Genomic DNA, 25,346 nt, shown 5'->3' on the forward strand with positions numbered 1-25,346 from the left:
CACTTTGTTGTGTTGTGATTAAAGTGACTGAGCGCGCAAAATTCCTTCTGACATTTCTGTCAAGCTATACTGAAAAGGACAGGGCAAAGTGACAAGTCCCAGACTGGGGAGTCTAAATGCATTTTTGGACCGGGGTTCCACCTTAACATGAACGTCTGCTGAGCACCATATTGTGTACAGTGGATGTTCCAGCTAATGAATGTGTTTAAGTGTTCCGTGTGAAACTTGGCAGTCAGCTGAAGGCATGGCGTTTAAAATCCTACCAAAATAAGGTAGGTGTGTGTGTGTGTGTGTGTGTGTGTGTGTGTGTGTGTGTGTGTGTGTGTGTGTGTGTGTGTGTGTGTGTGTGTGTGTGTGTGTGTGTGTGTGTGTGTGTGTGTGTGTGTGTGTGTGTGTGTGTGTGGAAGGAAAGTGTTCGACTGAGATACAGCTGTCTCTCTGAACCAGGGTGATGTTTCTGGCGACTCTCTGATGTTATAATTCGTTTTGTCAGCCAAGAAAACTCCGGCGTTTGTTTTTCCCCTCCTGGTCTTTATTTCCTTTTTTCACACTCTTATCAAGTAGTTTCTCTACCACTGTCAGACATCTAATAACATGGGATTTTTTTTTTTTTTGGCTGCAGTTTGGTTGCTATGGCAACAGCTCCCATTGCAGCCTGCTGTGGCTGCCACACACACAGATCCCTGAAGGCAGACGGACAGACAGACAGGCTGGCAGGTTAGCCAACCGTAGGACAGACAGCCTTCCAGGACTAACAGATTTACTTCAATCTTAAACAAAGAGGGAGTAGATATGTCATGTGCTAGCAGTAGGTATTAGGCCTTTAGCCATGATTAGCCCCGTAGAATTGGCTGTGGACCACAGCCAGTTTGGCTCACGTCGCTCTTTTTGATTTGTGACTTCAAGCTTGTCTGAGAGATAGGAGTAGAAAAACTCATTTTAGTATGCAGGGCCTGCACGCACGCATACATGGCCGCTTAAGTCAACAATAAGGATTTTCTTGCTCCATCTGAAAAAGACCAGTAAGTGTTGAGACATTATGTGTGCACAAACTTAAAAAAATAGTGTTTGTGTCTTTCACACACACACACATCTTTTTTCGGGAGATCTTACGGAAGAAAAAAAAATATTTGTGGCACTTGTGCTGCGCAGTGTTGCTTGAGAAGCTCTTTTCAAAAGTAAGAAGAGAGAAAGAAAGATAGAGAGGGGGAAGGTGAGAGAGATCAGGAAATCAAATAGGGGGTGAGGTAGGCACTAAAGCCTGGGTGAAATGACGGAAATATTGAGTAGTTTGTGGGTGAAGGACTCTATAGAAGGCACAGGGTCAGTGTCAGCCTTGAATCCCAGCTTCTCCAAAGCCCTCGCGGTCCAACACTCGCTACCGGTTCAAGTGTGGAGGTCGCACCCAGAGAAAAACGTGCAGGAACTCGCTCTGTCACCTTCCCTCCCTCTCGTTCGTCTCTTTATTTACGACAACTCTTGTCATCCCTCCACCTCAGGCTGCTGAATCGCAGGGACTGTATTCCTCAAGGGCGAATCGGGGTGTTGATTCTTTCCGAGGACGCCGGGGTGTTAACTCATGTGGTGCACAGCGGGCTCAATTTGTCTCAAGCAGCGGGGTGTAAATTCATTAAGCACAAAGGGTGTTAATTTGTTGAAGACCAGCTGTTTTGGAGAGACAACTGGCAAGGTCAGTCCAATGCCTCTCAACGCAAACTTCCCCTCAATTTGGCGATAGTCTCAGCAGCCTGCCGGGCCGCCTGAACTGCTCTGCCGGTGATTTGCGGAGTCGTAAAGTAAAGACGACAACAAGACACAGCCTTCCATTGATGTTAGGGCTCGCCGTGTTATCAGCTCCATCGAAACACGAGTGATCAATAAGAGCCCGGGCCATCGCAGAAGAAAAACTACAAAATGGCCGCAATAAGTTAACAAGGAGGTATATTTTGTGAGCTGGCTGCTGAAAAGACTTTCCCCTGGTGTCTGTCCCCTTTTAAATGATTAGTTATCGCCCCCGCCGCAGTTGTATGGAATGGATTTCCACTTTAGAGAGAGCCCTGACAGAGCACGAGGAGTGGGAGATGTATATAATTTGACAGGGAAGTGTCTCTTTTGTGCTCTGCCTGTGATTTACAACTGCGAGCCCAGCCGCGGCTGAGAGCAAAAAGCTCCTGCCATATCTTTCTCTCCTCTCCTCTCCTCCTCCAAGTCCATGAAGGCAGCGGCAGCAGGCAGCCCCCCTTTAATGGGAGGTGTAGAAAAGGGGGGGAAAAAAGAAAAAAAAAGATAGCGATGATGGCTTCCTCCATCTTCCTTTCAAAATGAGCTCATTAGGGCACGGCTTAACATGCGGCCTGTGGTGGAGTCTGTGAAACCATCACTCCCAGGGTTTGGCTCGGTGCCAGGCCAATTTTGCAGGTCGTGTCAGCCCAATCGCTCTGACAGCAATACACTATTCAGTGACCAGGGTCAGGTGTGGCCATCATTTAGAATGATAGAACATACGGGATAATGTGTTTGTGCCCTCCTGCATGGATCTGATTACATGTAGTCATTTGGTATCCAAAACAAGTAAGGTAAATGAACAGCCAATCAAGGAGAAAATATAAAAAGCACAGAACCACGCTAGGTGTCCTTGAACTCGGTTGCTGGATAGCTCTGAGGGAATTTAGGTAAGTGCAGATGAGAAGGAAGAATACTAAGCAAGTTACTTTTATGTGTAACAGTCAACGCACAATTATTAATTTTTGGAAGACTTTGTATGTGTGATGCGTCAGAAATTGAGTAGAGTGTAAACTTTAAGTAGGTGTCATAGCTGAAACAGGCTAACTCAAGATGCCAGTGCAATGTAACACCCTATGCACATTTTGGAGTTGATTGAAACAGCAGGGGGAACTGACGTGAGAAGTGACATTCAGAAACGCTGCTGAAAATAAAATCAAAAACTGTCACGGTGGTAATACTACCCGTTCAGCCCGCTAAGACTTCAACGGCCTTCAGTGCTGGCACATGCATTCATCTCCTTAATGCTTAGCCAAGCAAGGAATAAACACTTATCACAACTTCACACACCCACCTACGAGTGTACATCCTGAGAAGTTTCTAGACTTCTTTTTTTGCACGTTCTCCGACTCATTTAGGTACGACAAGCAACAGTCATAATGAGAAAGGTACATCAGGGGGGGGAAAATTACAATCACAGCAACAAAATACTCCCTGACAATCTTATTATTTCTACTTACTCAAACGGCGTGTGTGTTACAGATTACTCAGAATGTCAATAGTTCCAAAGTTTCAGTAATTGAGTTTGGTGTGCGTGTCACATCACTTAATTACGTTTCAGAAATGATGTACGATTATGAATGTTAAGTCACAGTCTGATTGTTTCCTTTTTCTCCTACCCCCACCCAACCCCCACATCAGAAGAAAGCGTTGTTATTTTGAAATCCCCATTTGCTGAAAATAATGGATGAATTTTCTCAGATTTTCTCCTACGGATTTCTTTTCTCCTCGCTCGTTTCACACTTATAATTCATTAGCCCTTTTAGTCACCCGTTATCTGTGCTAACTTCATTTGTTTCTGAGAGGGAATCACATGCAACAATGACATCTGGCATGTTTGACAGCTTCATTCCAGCTCTGCAGTGGTGGTGCAGTGGCAAATATGGATTAAATTAAAAGTCTGTTTTGACGATTAGAGAGTTGGAATCCACTGGAATAGTAAGTTTGAAAGCGTAGCATTGAACCACTTATTGCAAGGCTGAAACCTCTCTACAAAGGTAATTACCATTGACCTTTTGTTTCCCCCATTCTCCAACTGAAATTATCTTGCTTTGCTCATGGTCAGGTATTTGCAAACATGTTTCTAAAGAACCTTTTGTGTAGGAACCACATTATTTATTAGGTAATTCATTCTTTGAGATAGAAATTCACAGCTCACCCAGGTCTATTATGAACTCTGCAGATGGCTGTGCACTTTGACAATGCTGCCATTTCTACTTATTAAGTAGCCTATTTTGAATTGGAGGAGGATATTGAAGGATATTAATCAATAGTGGTTTGGTTTGTTGCTTTGTCCCATGTTTCCGGTATTACTGCGCTGTTGTTAATTGATTAAATAAATAATAAGCCACATAAGAGCACTGTCAATAACAATGCATTAATAACAAACACCTAACGAGGCACAAACGCCCCATGTCTTTTTGGGAAATGACCCCTGCAGCAAAGAGCACCTCATACCGATCGGGATAATGGGAAGTCTATTGAATGACTGACAGGTTTATTTCATTGATCTCCAGTGGGGCCTTTGAATGTCAACTTGTAAGGAGCCAATTTGGTGAACCTCATATATTAAAAACGTTACAGGATTGGACATGTTAGCACCACTACACTTGGCCTGCCCATGGTCAACCACTGACTGCTTCTCAGAGAGAAACAAATGAATACACGATCTGCGAGATATAGTTTATATAGACAAATTATTTTCTGACATATTCAGCTGACCTAGGATTCATTCCCCCGAAAGCAATGTTGTGTGACAACCATTAATAAATTATAGTCTCTCTCTCTCTCTCTCTCTCTCTCTTTCTCTCTCTCTCTTGCTCTCTCTCTCTCTCCCCCTTTCTCTGTTCACATGGCTATTGCTTTGGCTATACAATGCTTTTGCATCCATCTTTGATGTATTCCTGTTGTGTCCTCCTGCTTTTTTTTGTTTCTCCAATCGGATTTCCAGCCAGCCAGATGGTTAGTCAGTAAATATTCACATTTGGCCTCCTGATGGTCTTTCCAGTCCTTGTTATATTTCACTCTTTTACTGCATGACCAGCAAGGACTCCAAATCAATCCATGCACAGTCAGTCACTGAAAGTAGGCCTCATAAACCTTTGATTCTTAATCCTATCATAATTCATTTGCCTTAGATGGGGTCATTACAGCTGTTATAAACGATGCTCTGCACAACAAAGTACAGCCATTTTTTAACCAAAGGCTTGCATGTCTGTAGCTGGGTAAACAGTGCCCTCTAGTGTTTGGAAGTGGAATTGTGACAGTGGTGAGCCAGCATGCAGTTACCCTGACATTGACATCTTGTGGTTGCTGGTTGTACCTGACGATCGCTATTTTTCAGCAGCCACTACACCAGCAAAATACAAAGGGTGATTTCACAGGGAACATTTGTCCCCGTGCAGCAACTGCAAGGTATGCAGTCTCTTTGCTTAGTGTTTTCGGTTGGACAGAAAGGTAACAATGGTTGTACATACACAGCTATCAAATGATTCACGCTAAGGAAATGCATGATTAGGTTTTTTGAGATCATTGAGGCTTGAATGGCCCACGTAGGCTTTGATAGCTTCATTAGCTAAGTTACTCTGACGCTAATAGGATTACCTTAATGTTGTGGCAGCTCCAATTAAACAGGTATTAGCTGAAGTCCACATAATTAAGTCAATAAATAAATGAACAAAACCCTGTCTTCTTAATGATCCAAATTATTTCAATCGAGACGTTTTCTCTGTGTCTGTCCTGTCCTCTGCTCTCTGGACTCAGGATACTGGAGCTGCAGCAGAATGGGGACATGGACATCCTGAAGCTGAAGTGGTGGCCACGGGACGGGCCATGCGACATGCACGCAGCGGTGGGAGCACAGCAGCGGGGGACCACCCTGGACATCCACAGCTTCGCCGGTGTCTTCTGCGTGCTGGCCGCTGGCGTAGTGCTCTCCTGCCTCATCGCCATGGTGGAGACCTGGTGGACCCGGCGCAAGGGCTCCAGAGTTCCCTCCAAGGAGGTGAGTGAGTGGGTGGGGGGGGATGGGCGGATGTGTGGGGGGGTGGGGGGTGTGTGTGTGGGGGGTGGTGGTGGGAGGTGGTGAGTGAGTTTTGTAATTAAATTACAAAACAAATTAAATTGTAATTTGTTGCAGATATTGAGAAAAAATAGGTAATTAAATTACAGTTACCAATCAAAATGTTGGTGATTACAAAGGGGTTTCATTCGAATATATTATTTCCGGTAAAGAAAATGTAGAATATAATATTAATTCTGTTTGTTTGCATCTTTTCGCCTTCTATTTTCGCTCTATTCATTTGGCAGTATGCGCTCAAAGTTTGAACATTGGTATTGATTGGTTCTCTTGAATTTAAAAAAGTGATTAACTTTGATGAAGTAATCAACTTTGCATTCTGTGTTACATTTTTGAACAGGGTAACAACTAATCCGTCACCTATTACATTTCAAAAGTAACCTTCCCAACACAGTGGATAGGTGTGGGTTTGGGTATGTGGGTGGGTGGGTGGTTGGGATGGCGGAGGGAAGGCAGGCAGTATTTTGGGGTGGGGTGTGGTTGTCTGGCAGGCTGGGTCATAGTACAGTCGAACAGCAGGGAGGTGGTGTAGAGCCTGGCACTGGTGTGGCAGCTCCTGAGAGAAACGAGGGAGAAATGGGAGATGTCAGTCGGTGGGCTGTCTGGTGTTTATGGAGGGGAGGGGTGGGGGGGGGGGGGGGTCAAATAAATACAAATGGAGAGTAAGAGTGATTTGGAAAGAAAAATCACATCCAAAGTCTGGGCACACCCACATGATTAAAATTCTTGCCAAGAGTTTTGTGGGGGTATTTTAACATTCTGTCGACAGAGACATAAATAAAAGTGTTAGAGCCTCATATTATGAGGAAACAATTGCCATAAAATCTATGGCAGGGTACTACTGCATGATAAATGTTGTATTATTGTGAATACATTATTATTGTTCAAATCAGAACCCAACTGGAACCGTAAACAGCATTGGTATCCAAATATCCTGGTGCTGCTTTTACATAAAACAGAGTGGTTATATTCCAGTGTAGTTTACTGGCAGTGCAGTTCATCAACTCAATAGTTCATAAAGAATCCTCGATACTATTCAAAACACACATTAACTGTGAAATTATATAGCAGTCTATCAAAAATGTAATTCCACATTAAACATGACTTTACCCACAGATTTAGGCACTCATACTTTCATTGTGAAATGTCTTTTACTATTAGATTTATGAAAGGAGAAGGTGGCAGACCAGAAGGTCAGTCAGCCCATATAATTTATACCCGAGGTAATTTGTGATAACATGGCCAACGTTAAATCATTAGTTGGCCATAGCGCCTAAACTCCCAGGGTGTCATTTCTTTCTGTATGAGCTTTGATCAGCTTATGGCTTTAGATCACCCTGGAGCTCCAGGAGAGCAAACATAATAATATGATATATGTCTCCTCCATTCATCCAGAGCGCTCGCTCAGACTCTATACTTCTCCTTGCTCTCTCAGCTGCGATTGAATCCCACTGGGCTCCTTGTACCAGAGCCTCGCACCGCAGGTAGCGTGTAGAGGAGAGAAAATGACTTTTCATCTTCAATAGAAAAAAAAAACACTACAAGGGCCCAACCTCGAAGTAGCGTTTGATCATGGAGCGAAGCATTGTCTCTGCTCCTCTTCCTCTCCCTCTCTCACTCTCTTTTACTCCCTACCTTGCTCGCTCGCTCGCTCGCTCCCTGCTTTGCACGAGCCCCCTGCAATCAGACCAGCTTTCATCTGTCAGTGTGACTGGCTCGCCTGCCGTCACCGCCACCAGTCAACAAAGAGCCACCACAGCACCACAGCACCCCCGCCACCCCCCCACCCCCATGGTCATCACCACACACAGGGCCCTCGAAAAACATGAAGGCAAAAGGAACAGGGAACGGTAGACATTATGGTGGACATTGTTCGTCATCACTGAGCACGCCACAGGTGCTGGGCTTTAAAACAAACACCTTTGATGGTTGTCATTCCATCAGTACCAGCAGATAAGCCTTCAGGATTTAAGTAGTGAATTTATAGATCTCTGTACTCTTCACAACATCTGAGCTAATGTCATCATCTGACTTTCCCGTTACTTGTACATTGGCATGAAAGACTGACCTTGCTCATTCCCCGGATTCATCAATGGATGCCGTGCCTTTGAGCAATGCAACTGCCTTTGAGCAATGTAACGGCCTTTGAGCAGAATAGAGATGAAGTCACAAAAAGATAGAATGGTATGCCCACACATAATTATGCATCCTGGCATCCAAGTGTGCTGGGCTTACATAAAGTAGACCTCAGTTCTGCTTCATCAGTCGTTATGCCACCTTTATACATCATGGCACAATGGAACAGTGGAAATTTACCTTAATGCATTTAATTAGGGAATTGCACTGAAGGGTCCTTGTCATATTGTTTTCTCACCCCTTCATCCCTCCATGACATTGCTGTTAAACAGACATGTTTTTTCATTACTATGATTGATGTTATGTGAAAAGGTGTTTGCATGGGTCAGTGCACGCATGACTTATCCACTCTCAAACCTCCCACCTCTCGTGGCTAACCCACGCTGGGCTCTGGCCGGCCTGACAAAACCCTCCGGAACACTTCAGGCCTGGCTGCAGTTTGGTGGAAAAGCACACACGCACACAACACACACACACACACACACACACACACACACACACACACACACACTCACCGACACTTGGTGCCGCATAAATCGAGTAAACGAGGGAAAGATGGGAAAAAAATCATTGCAAGACTTATAAAGGACTCGTCTGATGTCTCCCAGTGTGTTTGAAAGGTGCCGGAGGTGTTATCGTCTCAGTTCTGCCGAAGCCTCTCAAACATGCCTGCTGGCAGGCTGAGCACATGGCTGAGACTGTGTACCTCCAGTCCTCTTTTTCACATCTCTCATTGTTTTTTTTCCAATCAGAGCCTCTCAAATATTTGCTTTCTGCTCGCGCTCACTAGCATGGCACAGCTTGTCTTCTGTATTCCCTGGAAACATCCTCCACCTCGCATTTTATTCATGCATCACCTTCTCCCTTCTACTCATATCAAATAGACTTCTAACGCTTAAAGATATTGCACACTAACAAAAGCAATGAATGACCTGTGTTTGTGTCTCTGTCTCCCTAACTCCCTCCTATAATGCACACACACACACACACACACACACACACACACACACACACACACACACAAACACACACACACACAAACACACACACACACACACACACACACACACAAACATTAGTGTTTATCACCATGTTGGCTTGTGTGTGTTGTCTTGGTGACACCCTGTGCATATGTTGTCAGTTTTGTCGACTCCAGCCTTTGTGTGATCTCACTGGCGTTACTTTTTTGTTGTTGTTGTCGCTGTGTGTCGCACTGTTAAAAAAAAAAAAGGTGTGGAATGATGCGATATGACAGGTCGTCACAGTGAGTTCCTCCACGCGTCAACCAGTTTGGGCTTCCCAACCTCCTTGGCTGTGCTTGAACTGTGGTGTGACCTCGCCACCTGCCAGGGCCTGGTCACGTCCCCGTGGCTCGTCACGGTGTGCAGAGAGAGAGAGAGAGCACACGCTGTTCCGACTCTGTGCCACAGGGCCTGGGTTTTCGCTCACGCTCCCGTTCCTCAAGAACGGAACAGACCAAATAAACAAAAAATTACCATTTTCTATTTTATTTTATTTTTGTATTACTTTGTACATCTTTTGCTGTGTCATTTGCTACAGATATTGTTTGGAGAGCAATTGGTCCTCCAGTGACTAACACACCTAACACTTATGTGGAGCTTTGTGTGTGTGCGCACACGTGTGTGTGTGTGTGTATGCGTGCATGCGCGCACATGTGTGCTCCCACGCATGCGTGTGTGCGAGGGCTCGTACACACATCTGTTTAAGAGGAGAGACCACTGGGCTCTACACAATGTCCATGTTTGATCATTGCTCTGATCTCAAAATTGTTTGATTCCTGTCAAAGTCATGTCTGATTTCCTGTCACTGGCTGAACGAACTTTCGTTTCCTTGTTTTGTTTTGTTTTGTTTTGTAGATAAGTACTCTGTGTTGAGGGTTAAAGCAGGCGTGGGAGAACAAATGCCATTTTTACATCTCACCCTTCCAGGTATCTGGCTCCTCAGACCTTAAAACGAAAAAAAAATCCCTCTGTGTGCTGACTTGTCTTTTCTATTCATTCCTGCCTCTCCACACTTCCCTCTCCTTCTCTTCCATCCTTCTCTCGTCTGCCTGCTCCATCTCTCTGTCTGTCTGTCTGTCTGTCTGTCTGTCTGTCTGTCTGTCTGTCTGTCTGTCTGACTGTCTGCCTTCCCCTCCCTCTCTCTCACTCTCTGACTCCCTTACTCTGTCCCTTATTCTCTCCCCCTTTTTCTCCTCTCTCTCTAACGGACACACTAAACACTAACGCATCCATACGCCACGTCACGTAACACTCGCGCACACAGACGCAGTCGGAGGGGCCGTCTGTTAGGCAGGAGGAGACGTGTCTCCACGAGAAGCGGACAGACATCGCGCTGGCGCTCCGCGGCGCTCCCAACCATCTCACCCCCGCATGCTGCTCCGGCCCGCTGGACTCCACCCTCAGACACACGTTCGCTCTCCCCCCTCGGTCTATCTTCTGCCAACAATGAATTTTTTCCTCCTCCTCTCCTCTCCCCTCCCTCCCCTTCCTGACACCCGCCCCTCTCCACCATGACCACCACCACCACAAAAAAAAACACCTGTCACCTGCCACCAGTACCAGCACCTCCACCACCACCACCACCCTCAACCTCAAATCCACCGCAAGCCAGCCACTCAACCCCACTCATTGCCCAGACTTTAACTTAGAGTTGGCATGAGAGCCAGGAGCCTTCTGGCTGTCGCATTCCAACTCTCTGTTCCAACTTGTAGTCGGGGCCAGCCTGAGCTGGGAAGCGGCTCCGACAAGAGTCCAAGTGAGACCTGAAAGCCTGAGGCAGGGACAGCAGCGTCTGCGTCCGCTAATGGAGACACTGTCAGAGGACAGCTAGAGTATATTTAAGTGTCGACGCTTAGCCAATTAGAGCAGCACAGCCAGCCAAAACTCTGTTCTGAGGAATCAGGGTAGCGATGGCCAGGGAGTTCCTTTAAGCCAATCCACACATCTGAAGATGCAACTCTAAAACAAAACAAGCGTAATCCTGCTGCTCACTGTGACATCTACAACCTTAAAGCAAACTTGTGATGTGATGAAATTCCAGTAGTGGCCAGCTTAGTGCCATAAAGGAGTGCTCACACACACACACACCCACACACACATAAAAGAGTACAGAGACTTAATAGTCCGTGGGTGAATTTAATTTCATTCATGTAGGAGTTATTGATGTCAGTTCTGCTCACTTGTGGTTTCACAGCAAGGCTCAGAGGAAAGATCTTTGCAGAGAACTGTGAAGTGCCTAATATGCTGTTTCCAGCTCTCATCAGGACGGAGTAGCAAAATGGCTTTTAGTGAATCAGAATGTGCACCCGGGAAAGGCCCTTTCCCCCATTTTGCTCCTGGTTCCTTTCAACCCAGTCAAGCTCCAAGACAATGATCACCACTGTACATTTCCATAAGCATTCATTACGGGTTGTTTTCGTCATGTGTTGGTGGGTTGGTTGGACAGCTGCTCACGGCTAGCACTCTGCATATCGCTATCTGACATGGGGGAAAAAACAAACAAGCAAACAGCCGCTCCTAATGTCTGATGTCATTTTAACTGCATTGTCCACAGCAGAGCAGCTCTCCTTATGTGCAATTAACTCACTGCTGCTCGTTGACTGTCTCTTATGCTTTTCCTCATCTCCCTCCGCCCGTGCGCCTCTCTCTTGTCTTTCTCCTACCCGCTGCCCTGACGCCCTGCCAACCCCCCCCCCAACACCCCCCACACCCCGCCTCCTCAATGCCCAAACCTGCCCACCTCCCAACCTCCTTATCCTTCCGCTCCACACACACATCCACACACCTACCTGTGCTTGTGTGTTGTTCACGCCTAACCAGATCTCTGCCAATGCCACCAACACCAACAGCACCCCCCTCCAGCTCCCCTCCTCGGTCAACACCATGCTCTCAGAGAGGGAGCGGGTGACCGTGGATGCCACCTCTGTCCCGCACTGCTGGCACGCTCAAGGGCCCTCCCCACTAGTTGTGGTGGCGCTGCACCCAGTCAGTGCCAACTGCACCCAGGGGATGGAAAACTCACTTTAACCCCGACCGTCCCGTCCCGTCCCCCCCACAATCCCCCGCAACCACTCTTTGCCCCCCTTTGTTCTTCTCCACCAATGGAACACCAATGCACTTACTGAACTGTGCTCCCCCTTGGCACAAGCATTCCGCATCCTTCTGTGAGTGTAAATATGTATGTATATATATATATATATATCATTGTATCTATATAGAGTACTCAGCAACTCTCCTGTTCTGCATACCCACTCAATATTGACCACAGTAAAAAGCTGGTCTGAATAATTAAAGGCGAGAGGAAGGTCACTCCAAACAAATGAGTATCTTTATTATTTCATATACCTATATTGATATACATTTTTCAAATCTTATGTTGGCTGAATTTATGGAAACAGAAGACAATCTGATTCAATTAGAGATAGCAGTTTAGTTGTAGATTTAGTCACAGTCTAGGTAAGCATTGGAGATGGACCTGTTCCAAAACACCTGCATTTTATTTGTGTGCAGTGTAACCATTAGCACAAAACCTTATTACTTTCCCTAATCACCTGGCTTTGGAATAATTAATATCCAACGCTACACTTAAGATGTAGTCAGCCTCCACCAATGTGTACACTGTCTTAGTTTCTCATTAAACAGGAATGGCATTTAGTGTAATCATCCCGATTGTACCCTCATAGTCTCAGACAGGTTGGTCCATGAAAAACATTCCTATAGCCGTCTCCCTGACAGAAATGTGTCCGTTTGTGTGTTCACCTCACTACAGCTTAGTCTGTTGCTTTTTGTGCCCTCCTTCCCTCTCTCCCTCTCTTCCTCTCCCCTGTTACAACCGAACTCCACACGTCACCCACACTCTCTCCGATTCTCTCATCTCGCTCCCTCCCTCCCTCACCGCGCCATCGTCCATCACTAACGTGTTCCGAAACTCTCGCTCTCATCACCCTTTTCCTCCTTCTTGCTCTTCGCTGTCATTCACTGGCGCTGTGCATCTCCTCTCTTCGTTGTTGTGATATACCTGCACTCCTTTTTCCTTTTCTTCGCATCCCTCCCGAATGTCTGACTCATCGTGAAAACACCCCACTCTCACCTCACACACGTGTTAAACACACACACACACACACACACCCTCTCGCCTCACTTTATGTCCCGACCTATTTTACCCTTTTACTCCTCTAACAACCCGCACTCCCTCCCTCTTCTTCTTCTCTCCTCTCCTCTTTTCCTTTTCTCCGTCTCCTTTTTTCCCTCTTCTTCTTCTTCTTCTTCTTCTCGGTCTCGCTCTTCTTCTATCTCCCCCCTCCCACACCACCTCTTCTCTCCCTCTCTTTTTTCTTCCTTTCGCAGGACGACAAAGAGATTGACTTGGAGCACCTTCACCACAGGGTTAACAGCCTGTGCACGGAGGACGACAGCCCCCACAAGCAGTTCTCCACCTCCTCTATCGACCTGACGCCGCTGGACATGGACTCGATGCCCGCCGCACGCCAGGCCCTCGAGCAGATCAGCGACTTCCGCAACACGCACATCACCACCACCACCTTCATCCCCGAGCAGATTCAGACCCTCAGCCGGAGCCTCTCGGCCAAGACCGGCGGGGGCTTCGCCTACGGCACCGTGCAGGACCACCGGCAGGGGACCTTCCGGCAGCGCGCCCCCAACGGAGGCTTCTTCCGCAGCCCCATAAAGACCATGCAGGGCATGCAGAGCATGCAGTACCAGCCCACCCCGGGGCCTAACTTCGGCTATGGCAATGACCCGGACAGGGGCACATCCATATGAGCTCAGCAGCGTAGGGTGGAGAGAGGAGCAAACCTTAAAAACAAATACAAAAGGGAAAAAAAGGAAAAAAAGATTATGTGTACATACAGAATCTTTTTATGTTGTTTTCGGGTTCAAATATTTTGGCTTATTATGTTTTTTTTGTTTTTCGCCTGGGACAGGGGATGCAGTGGGGGAGAGTGTGTGCTGCCTGAACTCGCCAAACCTAAGAGGAAGGTGTTCTGTGTTATTGTCGTTTGTTTGTGGTAGTCAGGAAGATCTCTGCTGTGACAGGGAATGACTGAACTTTTCTTTTTTTTTATGTTACCAAGCATTTCAAGAACGCATTTTTTGTGCCGTTTAAAATGAGACTAAAGATTATGAAAGACTAACAGAATCACCCAGGATCAGGACCATCATGGTGAAAAAAAGAGTGGGAACTTGTTTTTGTTGTTTTCCGAACAACATTTAAAGCCCCACAGATTGAAAAAAAAAACATTTAAAAAAAACGTGAGGCTCCCTTTCAAAGATCTCTCGTCTCTCTTTCAGTGTGCTACGATGAGCGCAACGCTCTGTTACATTCAACAAATACCTCCGGACCGAGGTGTCAATTCAACTCTGTGTGGCATCCCTTTGACCCGGCTGACCTCTTGACTTCTAGGCAGGGTTCCATCTTGAAGCCCGTGAGACTCCATTGATTATAATGCACTGCACCAATGTTCACAGACCAGAGTAGGACTGTGGCCCTGGTGTGCTCTCACCAACGCTGTGACGTCTAGCCAAATGCAAGACGCTGTGATAAAAAATGCTTCGAGACAGAGACTCATCCATAGGAAAAAAAGACAAACTGACAGACAAACAGTGACATCTAACAGAGAATACAGTTTAAGGCTGTTTTCTTTTATTGACTTTGTTTTAAGTATAACAAATCTTAATGCGTGGAATGTGGGGGTTTTTTGGTCAGAGAGCTAAAACAATAATGAAAAAAAAAAGATGAAATTATAATAATTGTTCTGAGCTGTCTATTTTTTATTTTATTTTAACTGATAGAGTGCCATTGTCTTTCTTCGGTTTGCATCATAAGTTCACCCCTAAGGTTGTTTCCCCGTGTCTTTACTTTTTTTTTCTAGTCACACCAGGGCTCAACAAACAAGCATTTTGTACAGTAGTTTTTTTCTTCTTCTTCTTTTGTTGTTGTTGTTTGTTTTTTTGTTTTTTTTTTCTAATTATTTTAAGTGCCACCAGCTAGCTGCTGTGTTCTTCAGATTGATGTGTTGAGTTTGCATCAGGGTGAGATTTTTCCAACACATTGGTCAGACTAGGCCTTACAGAGGGAGGGCTCAACCTACCCAGCATCAGTCCTCACCCCAGTCTCATCGCCACCTGAGAAGACGAGAGAAAATGGCTATCCTTTTTTTTGAGGTCATTTGAAATCTCTTTCTGATTCATTTTGTACATTGTTAAGGGATTATACTATTTGTCAAACCGTTTAAAAGTGCTAATTATCTCGACAAGTTCATCCAGGGGTGGTGAGGAAAAAAAAATCGACATTTTTTTTGCGGTAATGGAAAAATCCCACCTTTTCACTAACAATGTATTAATATTTACTAATGTTAGTTGTTTAGACAGAGCTTTGAGTTCATTATCTTCAGACTAAATTGCAGATGTTGTGCGTAGAGAACAGCCGCAGTGTTTGACGCAAGCCTTCTAGATGTAATTTTCTTGAGCTATGGCTACCGAATGACAATAGGAATCAAAGTTTATTTAGTATAAAATTTAAATTTTTATTTAGTATAAACAAAGAACCATTTAAAAAATGTATATTTTACATGCGGATGATTTTTTTATGGATAAAAAAAGACGTATATCATAAGAGCCTAGCATTCAGTTAGCTGTCATCATACATTATCAGTTCTCCACGAATCCTTCTGACCCTCTCCATTCTGACCGCATACCATTTTATTTGCTTCGTTTAAAAATAAGGAGGCAAGTTCTTTCTGGTAAAAGAAGCATGCAGTACTTGCTATGCCTGTAACATTTTTAATTTCATACATAGTATGTACAGGATTACTTGATCATTTTCAACTGATTATAATGTACAGTATTTAATATAGGCCTATTTTGTTGTATGTGTTGCATATTATTCAAACGGAACAAACTGAGGCCTCTGTTACAAGTGGCAAAGCTTTCTGTGTATAATTTGTCTAATAAACATGTTTTCTACAGTGGTATGTATTCTTGGTCTTTGATTTCCTTTTTTTCTTTTATGCTTATTTTATGTAGATCAACTAGTTGTTGATAAACTTCTTATTAACTTGATGATTTGTAGCCTCAGCATTTCTGTGAGCAGTAGCAGACTGGTGACCACTAGAGGCAGTAATGAGCCTCCTCAGGCTCCATGGTTCCCCCCACAGTCATTTGAAAAAATAGTCAATACGCCCTCAGCACCTTAGTACTGTTCTACACCATTGCCATTGGAAGGAAGATCCACATGTCAGATATGAAGGAATACATTGACTTTCATGCAGTTGCTGTTGCCCAGGCACACCCTAACTGACTGGACTAACAGGAGGGGCCTGCATATGACTACAGTAACTCTGAATAGTATTGGTGTGTCTGTGTGGACATAAACAGTGTCCAGTGCCCCTGACTGCAACGCCAAAGAGCCAAAGAATGGCTTAAGCATTCCGTCACAGAGCTAAACATTTTTTATTTTTACTGCTTCTTTTTATGCACCTACGGCACATTACCGTGCCGTACGTTACTTGAGAGAGAGAAAAAGAGTGGTCCAGTTTACTCCCTTGTTGTCCACTTGTCTCTTTCCACCTGCAATTGATTTATAATTTTTTTTTATCAGAATTGTCCTGTCAATTTAATTTGCCATGGAGCTAATCATCCAGATCCATTTGTCTCTGGAGACCTGAAATCCAAATACAGTCGCATGTGAACATTTGCCTTTATCTGAATGAAGAGCTACAGAAAAAAATTGCATTCAGTTTCTCCGTCCCTGGGGTATTATTTATTTTTCTTGCTCGGTTCAGTAAGTGTAATGACGGTAAATGATCAGTAGGTGGCAACCACAAACACGGCATCAAAGCGACATTCACCTCAGAAAACCCCACTGAGTGAATCAGCTTCTCAAATATCTTGCAGTGTCATCCTTAAACAGTGGCAGAGTAGAGGTAAGAGTTAAGATAAGCATACTAAATTAAACAGCACTCTGTTGCCAGTCAGCAAAGATCAACAGAGCGACTACTCGGCTCTGGCTGTTCTCTTCACACAAAGTGCATTCACGTTATTGTAAACCCTGCAAATTTACCAGTCCTGATAACATGTTTAAATGTTTAACCACAACTTGTTGATGTGGTATAAGACCACGTGTAAAGTCATGATTCAATTCAGTCATGTGCTTGAAATGTATAGCCTACTTATAACATAAGATAACACTTAAGTTCAACTATTTAATTTGTGTTCCATTTAGTTAAAAATCCCACTTAGTAAATAGTCTGACAGTACATCTAAATGTATTAACTGCAATCAGTCATATTTGAAACCTTGAGCCATCGAGCAATTATGCTACATCGGCACTGAATTGGACACTGGCTTATTCAAGTGATTACATCTACACTTACTGCTCCATCTGGTTTGGCACACACACCCTCATTCTTTCAATTGGATTCTGTTAAGAGATTCGCCCTTCTCTTTTACTATCAATGGAAATACTCGTCTGAGTTACTTTAACTTTAGAGTGGACTTAAGTTTATCAGAATTTATTTTATATTATGGCTAAAGTCTTGCTTGCCAAATACATGTTTAGGTAATAGTAATTTGTAGTCATGGATGTATTGAAAGCATTAATCTGAACAAAACAAATAATTTAGTTTAGTGGGTTTAGTTATTTCCTGCTTAGGGCTTAATGTTGAGCGATGGTGTGAAACTGGTGTAAAGTAGATAATGAGTGTATGACACTCTGGTGACTAAAACATATTGCAACGATGTATAATCTTTCAGCCTTAATTAATACGGCGTATCACTGATTTCCATGCAGCTGAAAAAATATTGAGGCAGAAAACTTCAAACCAGTATGACACAATTAATCCTCTCAAATATAGAAATCATAGTCCATTTAATGAGGCATTTGGCATTTTGCCATCTTCAATGTGTTCTTTTGTATCTAAAAGAACATAAAGGGACAGGAACACCATTTACAAGTATGTGTGCTCCCTGAGAGTCTACTGCTTGACCTTGGCATTCCCACAGCCTTGCTCTTCAACTTCAGATACAGGAGCACATAGATTAGGAATGCATTCAATCTTATTTGAATAACAGCAGATTGCATCAATCAATATATTTCATCAAACTGAACAAGTCACTTTTGCTCTGCAGGAAAAAAAAACATTTCAGGACTACTTTTTTCCTGACACAATCTAACAAAACGTTATCATATTCTCATGAGATGCATGCACATTCTCATAATCTGATAGGGTTTTATTTTATTTATTTGAAGAGGTAAAAAAAAAAACAATTGCATCTGCATGGCTGACCTGGTGGACTCAGTTCAGTGAAACGCTCTATATTTTTGCAGTGCTTATATGGCAGTTCTATTCATCGTTTTTTCCAACCCCACAAAGATCACCACTCTTGCAGAACAAATCAATACAGTTCAATGAGTTTTCAGGAATTACTCACATTCCCAGGACAGATATATTTTACAATAATTTAATTTAATCAGATAAAAAGCGTTTCAATAGCCATATCTTAAGGTTTATAGTTTAGCTATAACTCAGTTATTACATTCAAAACTATACGGTCGATTTTATAGTAGGCTACAAAAGTTTTACACATTACTGCTACTATTATTTCTACTATCAGTAGTACTAGTAGTAGTAACAATGTTTTCATGTCTACATGGTAAAAAGTACGCTCTCCCTGTTTCCCCGGAGACTGGAATGAAGAAAGCAGCATGCAGACTCGCTCACGTTGGGAGCCCCTATCGAGACACATTTTGTGCACATTTTCCAAAGGGTTCCCCGAGCGTGTCGAATGGAACATAGAGTCGCCATTGTGCCTGAGACACTTTAATAATCGACCGCTACAATATCCAACCTGTTGTTTGCTTTAGGAGTCTTTCCAAGACTCGCAGGACAGCGGGACGGGGCGCACACTAGGACAGAGTCAGGCGCCAGCCCCTGAGCCTCAGCGCACTATGAATTCATGAATAAATGCAAAAAGATTAATGCTATTTTCCTCAGAAATGAAGAATTTATACAACGCATTATTCATTCGGCTGCTGATTTATGGTATAAAGTGCAAGTAGCCTATGGCAATTCACTTTTTATTGCATTCATTTTGTTACTATATATACATAAACGATGCAGTAAGTTGAAAATGTTTTCTAAACTCACAAGCGAGGATAAGCCTACATACGTCTATTTATTTCCGATATCCTACTATAAAATATGTTGATCTCTCTCTCTGTCTATCCATCTGAAGACCCTAAACATAATGGCATTGTCTATTTTAGTCGTCTGCTATTTACTTTTGTGAATAAAGGTGGCCAACGGTTTTAAACAATATGATTTTGTATAGAGGGGATTGTTGTCAAAGACCTTAATGGTCGTAACACGCTCCTGGTCTATATCTTCCTCTTGTCATTGCTTTGGACAGTAAAAGCGTTCCCTGATCATGTTTCTCATCCTGGTGCAGCCCTTTTTACCAGCAGGGCGTTCCTTAAGTCGGATCAAAAGGTTTTGAACTTGTTCAAAAGGAAATGAAATTTAAGATGGCATTAACATTCACGGCATAGACGACTGATGAATGGTCATTGAGCAAAATAGGAATCCGATTAATTTTCCATCCTTTTTCTGTCCCAAATCTTCAGTGATTAAAATTAAATTTGGCTGATTAAAAGTGAGCCTGGGATGATTTAATTCAAGCGAAGGCCACAGAAACGAATTCCTGGACATAATTACAGACAATTACAGCAAGTTGTCATAAACTCAAGTGATCCTGCTCTCTTCTCAATGCATACATTACAGAAATTGTAATAGCTCTTTTAAATGTTCCATAAAGTGATGATAACCTATGATAAATATGACAATGATAAATATGACAACGGTAGTAGTGTTCATTGTGGGCCTTGATAGTGTTGCTTGTATAGGCTTTTGGGATTTTGCATCTTATCAAGAGTTATTCAACCATTTGGGCTTTAGGCCACTGGAGTAGATGAGTCAGAACTCATGTCACTGACTTTGTTTCACGCAGGTTATGTCCTTCTAGGTGCCACACCTGGCGCGTGGGCATCATGGTGTCTTTTATCTGAAGCCCGCGCTATCCACGCTTACTGACCAGCATCTCCACGTGCGTCCGGTGGGACGACTCATTGTGGTAATAACACCCCAGTTAAACAACCCTAAACCGCGGCATTATCAAAAACAGTTTGGGCGTAATAACCTCTCTCGGGTTTACCGCGCGTTTTCATTGGTTGTCTACACGCGCCTGCCCCAAGTGCTCTTATTGGTCAAAGCGCCACGCGACCATATGAGAAGGGGGGCTCCCAGGCGCGTGCCGCTTTTTAAAGCCACGCAGTGCCCTGAGACATCAGTAAAGCAACCACCACGCGACTAAGTGCGCGCAACAGGTGCAAAAGGAGACACACGGCTATACTTTCTATATTTTTCTTTCCATTTGCTCTTTGCTACGGTTTCGTGATTTATCCTACCTGAAATGGATGGACTGTGTCTGGAAGGCTTTAACAAAGACGCAAAGGAGATGAGTGGATTCGAAGTCCAACAGTCTGGTTTGGGGAGGAGGGAGCGGCGCGAGTACCCACCGAGTCTGGCACTCATGGACAGCAGTGACCCACGCGCCTGGCTCGCTCCCGTACAGCCTGGCACCTGTGCGCCACACGCCGACTACCTGCTGCACTCGCCCGGCTCAAGTGTGGAAGGCGTGTCTCCACCAGCGGGTCACCTCTCCAACTTTAGGAAGAACTCCAAGAGTCCTGTCAAAGTGCGTGAGTTGTGTCGACTCAAGGGCTCGCTGACAACGGACGACGGAAGGCAAAGAGCTCCGTCCAGCGAAACGACCAACGTGGTGCAAAAAAAGAGACGCTCGGCCGCCAACGCACGGGAACGGCGGCGTATGCACGGACTGAACCACGCCTTTGACGAGCTACGGAGCGTCATCCCGGCATTCGACAACGAAAAGAAGCTCTCCAAATACGACACTCTGCAGATGGCTCAGATCTACATCAACGCTCTCTCCGACCTTCTGGAGAGTCCAGGTGCTAAAGTAGATTCGCCAAACCGCAGTTTGTCTGCCACCGTCTACGAGGGGGACAACACTCCCAGGGGATCGCCGACAACCAGGGTTTTCCCTACCCAGCTAACCGGAATGCCATTCCCCTATGAGGATGCATCATTCGCCTCTTTCATGGAACAAAACATGCAGTCACCTACGGGGACCTTGAAGTCCGAATCCGAGAACAGTAAAGACACACCACGGTCGAACCGAAGCGATGGAGAGTTTTCCCCCCATTCTCACTTTAGCGACTCGGATGAGACTCACCTTGAGCTTCAGAGCGAAGACGAACTGTCAGAACTGAAACTTCCACCATGCATACTAACACGTTAAAACAGACTTTACTTAAGTTGTGTCAATCATATGTGGAGTTGGCATATACATTTCAATAGTTTGCTTTATGACAGCTGATATGATGGTGTATCAGATTTATATTAAATAGCCTTGAGATAAATGTTATTTTTAAGGTATTGTTCCGCCAATAGAATTTATGCGCCTCTTGGTGACATTGATAGGACCCCTCTGCCATGTCGACTGCCATGGGCTCTCAAATGTCATACAAAAACATGTCTTCCAAGAAAAAAAGAAAAAAAGCCTGATTTTGTCTATGTATACTTGTAATTATGTTTTAGAATACTGAATTCATGAAGATGATTTTGTCTTGATTTTTTCCCTGTAAGAATTTGCTTGCAACTTCTAAAGGTTATGTGCACTTTAAAAACGAGCCAGAGGCTTGAGAGACATGCGTTTGTCATGGAACAAATAGCGTCTTAATGTAAGTAGTAGACTACTGCCAATTTGATAAACATATTTAAAATAGCCATTAGTCTTTTTGTACATTTGTTTGTTTTTGAACATTTAATTTCAAGGCGAAATTGTTTGTATTTTGCTTTGATTTGGAGGAGCTGATTTAAGTATTTATTTTCAATGGTCTTGTTTGTCTTGCTTTTCTATTGAGATGTTACACTGCTGAAATCTAGAAATCTGCCATTTGGTAACGTTTTCATTGATTTTGAAAATAAAATGATTGAACATAACTATGTCTTGCCTAATGACTTTTTTATTTATATAGAACTATTTGTTCCAGTTTACTTTTTTATGCTGACCAATTTAATTTCACAGCATCTAAGACAGTAAACTGGCGGTACGCTGGAATGCTGCTCAGTCAATATTACCAGTAATGTAAAGACAGGCGTACCCTACTCTTTTTGTCATAGCATGACTTGACATGAGCCTATTTATTAGCATAGTATCATTATTGTTATTATTATTATTATTATTAATAATAATAATTATAATAATAATAACAATGATAATAGTAATATTGTTCTTGTTATAAATACTACTACTACTACTAATAATAATAATAATAATAACATTCATCAACAGGCCTTAAAATAGCCTTCACAATTCTGTTCATGCGAAATATAAATATAGCTAGAACTAACACTTTTTTGTGCTGCCAATGTAACAACAATGACAACAATAATAACAATGATGATAATAATCTCCTAAATGCCCACTTTAAGAATGTGCTGTCTGTTTGAAATGTGACTTTTGGGCGCTATGTCTTCATCTTATTTCATATTCATCTGTATTTTTCAGCCACAATAACCTTCCAAATTTCAAACAAACCTAGACCCATGTTAATCATTAAAAGTAGACATTATATAATTATGTAATATGATTGATAATTGTTTTGTGAGAAATTGGAGGTTTCTCGATATATTTCAATTGAGATTTGAGGTGAACACTGTATTACAATATTAAAATAATTATTAATAATATAAGGGACTGCTACGAGTGGAGGATCGGCCGAAGTAAGAGTTGGTGTTGGTCAAGCTGGCAACAATCGTCCACAATAACTTTTTAATTAGAGAAAGTTTGATATAGTGTCTTGAAAACGCTCAAATGTTCTTTCAGTGGTACGCCCTCCATTTGGTGCCGGGCGAGGCCAGCATTTTTCATCAAACATTGATAAAAGTACAGTTTGCCACTTTAAGATACCTGGTTGCGGTACATTTTCGTTTACTTACATACACTGTCTGCCGATAGTTTATCAAAAGACTGAGTTGTTGGTGTGTGTGTGTGCGTGTGTGATGGTAATCGGAGTGTTTATTAATTTGCGTGCTATTGTTGGCAGACCCGTGGCAAGGGGTGTTGGGTATCCTCATTGAAACACGTGCTGTCAGCTGGTGAGCGCGCAGGTTTCTCCTACACACACAGCGCAAGGTCCCTCAGGACGAGACTCCAGAAAGAACACTTGCTAAGGAAGCCTGCCACGCACACGCTCACGCGTACAGCGATACACAACCAGCGGGCATTGACGCCGGCGAGCGCGCGCAAACACACAGACACACATTCACGCATGCCGCGAGCAAGAAAGCCTGGGGAGTCTACCGCACGTGTAAATTAACTAAGACTTACAGTCGTGCACCCATTTAATCAAATTGAACAAACTGCAGTCTAGTGAAGATAGTGTTGCGTTGACGGTTAGTTTGGTTTTGCCCACAATTTCAAGCGTTACTGGGAGATTCAGGAATTATTGATGAAAGTGCTGCTGCACCTGCCTCTTGCGTCCCGCCCACGCCCTTAACCAATCATCTGCCATGTCCTCGCGATCGCCTCCGCAGATTAACATAGAGAATAATAGGCAATATCATGTACACGCGCTCTGTGTTCAATTATTTACAGCGTTTATCCTTCCATACCTTTATCTTTCTATGAACAACCAGCCACCTGGTGACACATGCGACCCTCCCAAACGACCACGATCTCAGATTTCAGTAGCTCGCGCCCTCAAAAGTTCGCATGCATTCTGACACCCACCCATGTGACTGTATTTAGAAATTATCTGTATCATTTATAAACATACATGCTTCACTAGATCGTGATACAAATATCGAAATTTCTCATGTAACAAAAAGTTTTTGTCGAATGAAAAGTTTTATCTTGCGGGCAATATAACTCATAATACCATCGCTTTGTATACCTTACAATCAAATTTAAGTTGCACATGAACTACTCAGCAGCCGGATTGTAAGAGTCCAAAATGATCAGTATCTAAAACTTTTCAGGTCAGTTCCATAGAAAATAGCTCTATCTTCTGTTCATTCTGTTATCCCCAAGGACTAAGAGGCAGCTGGAACAATAAGTCACTTTCAGGTTTCGTGTTGCGTGTATTTGCTCTCCACAAACCTCGCAACTTCCCTATTTTAAAAACGAAGCAACTGATTAAATATTTAGCTCATTAAATATTGATCTTGTGCGTTGAGGGAAATAAAAACAACCTTTCAGTTCTTTCCTCCTCTATACAGTGCATTGGCATGGGTCAGGCTAGTGTGCAGGTGCATGTAACTTCTCTGTCACGATGCTATCAAAATGTATTTGAGAATCATTATACAAAACCTATTTAAATAGAATCAGAATGAATGGGAAACTGATTACTCAAACCTGTTCCAAATATTCAGTGATGGCTTTTCTAGTTTTTTATAATATTCAGGAGGGATATCATAACGTTAATGTTGTCGGCCAAGTGCAAACAAAACAAGAATGGTCCTTCCTAAGTTAAATGTTAAGAATGTCCACAACTGCAGATGTTTTTTTTTTTAATCTTTCTCCATTTATCTTTAAATAGTTTTATTTGGTTCAAATCCACCTTATTATTTGGTTTAGATTGATAATTGTTTGCACTGAACATTACTGCATTATATATATTTTATATATATTTTCTCAGACCAGATGTAGAATTTAGTCTATTCTGAGGTTTCTGGTTAAATCATTGGTTTGTGTCTGCACATTTAATTAAAATTTGATGAAGTGTTAGAGTTTATTTGTTTGAATCTTATGTACCACGACATGCACAGACACTTGTTACATGCAGTTGTACTTATGATGTCACTAAGAAGAAACAAACCCCTGTGCTATTTAATGAGTCACTAGGTTTAACTAACAACACTACCCATACTCCATCCTCTCAAAGCAGAGTGAGGAAACTGTCAAAACAAGTCATAAAAGTCTATAAGTTATAAAATCATTGTGAATTATGCAGAAAAGTCACAGTTCTATTGAAACTCATGCTAATTTTGACACTTCTCAACCTCACGTAGGGCGCTCCCTGAGTTTCTGTAAAAAGATAACGCAAGTCATAGGAGCCTAAAAAAAAGGCTTGGGCTCTCTGGGGACTTCTGAACAAAAGATAAAACTCAGTCGTACTTCCCATCTGCTCCAGGACAGGGCAGCAAGCAGAGAGAGAGAGAGAGAGA

The 25,346-nt window shown here is 43.2% G+C and overlaps 2 protein-coding genes across 2 annotated transcripts in view; both read left to right on the forward strand.

Moving 5' to 3' along the window:
- The window catches only part of grid2 (glutamate receptor, ionotropic, delta 2), a 287,411-nt gene extending 271,404 nt beyond the window's left edge, over positions 1-16,007 (forward strand). The window contains exons 15-16 of the mRNA XM_012830589.3: positions 5,545-5,785; positions 13,366-16,007. Of these exons, the coding sequence (XP_012686043.2) occupies positions 5,545-5,785; positions 13,366-13,800 (676 nt within the window). The 3' untranslated portion in view covers positions 13,801-16,007. The remainder of the gene's footprint in view (positions 1-5,544; positions 5,786-13,365) is intronic.
- A 4,498-nt stretch (positions 16,008-20,505) lies between these two features.
- On the forward strand, positions 20,506-21,707 carry atoh1a (atonal bHLH transcription factor 1a). Its single transcript, XM_012830572.2, has one exon. It carries the CDS (start codon positions 20,506-20,508, stop codon positions 21,412-21,414), a length of 909 nt encoding a protein of 302 aa, XP_012686026.1. The 3' UTR covers positions 21,415-21,707.
- Positions 21,708-25,346: the final 3,639 nt, after the last annotated feature.

Source organism: Clupea harengus, chromosome 7 (genome assembly GCF_900700415.2).
Source record: "Clupea harengus chromosome 7, Ch_v2.0.2, whole genome shotgun sequence".
NCBI classification, from domain to species: Eukaryota; Metazoa; Chordata; class Actinopteri; order Clupeiformes; family Clupeidae; genus Clupea; species Clupea harengus.

Coding starts and splice junctions, on each gene's coding strand:
- atoh1a (XM_012830572.2), top strand. CDS start 20,506: ATGGATGGACTGTGTCTGGAAGGCTTTAACAAAGACGCAAAGGAGATG.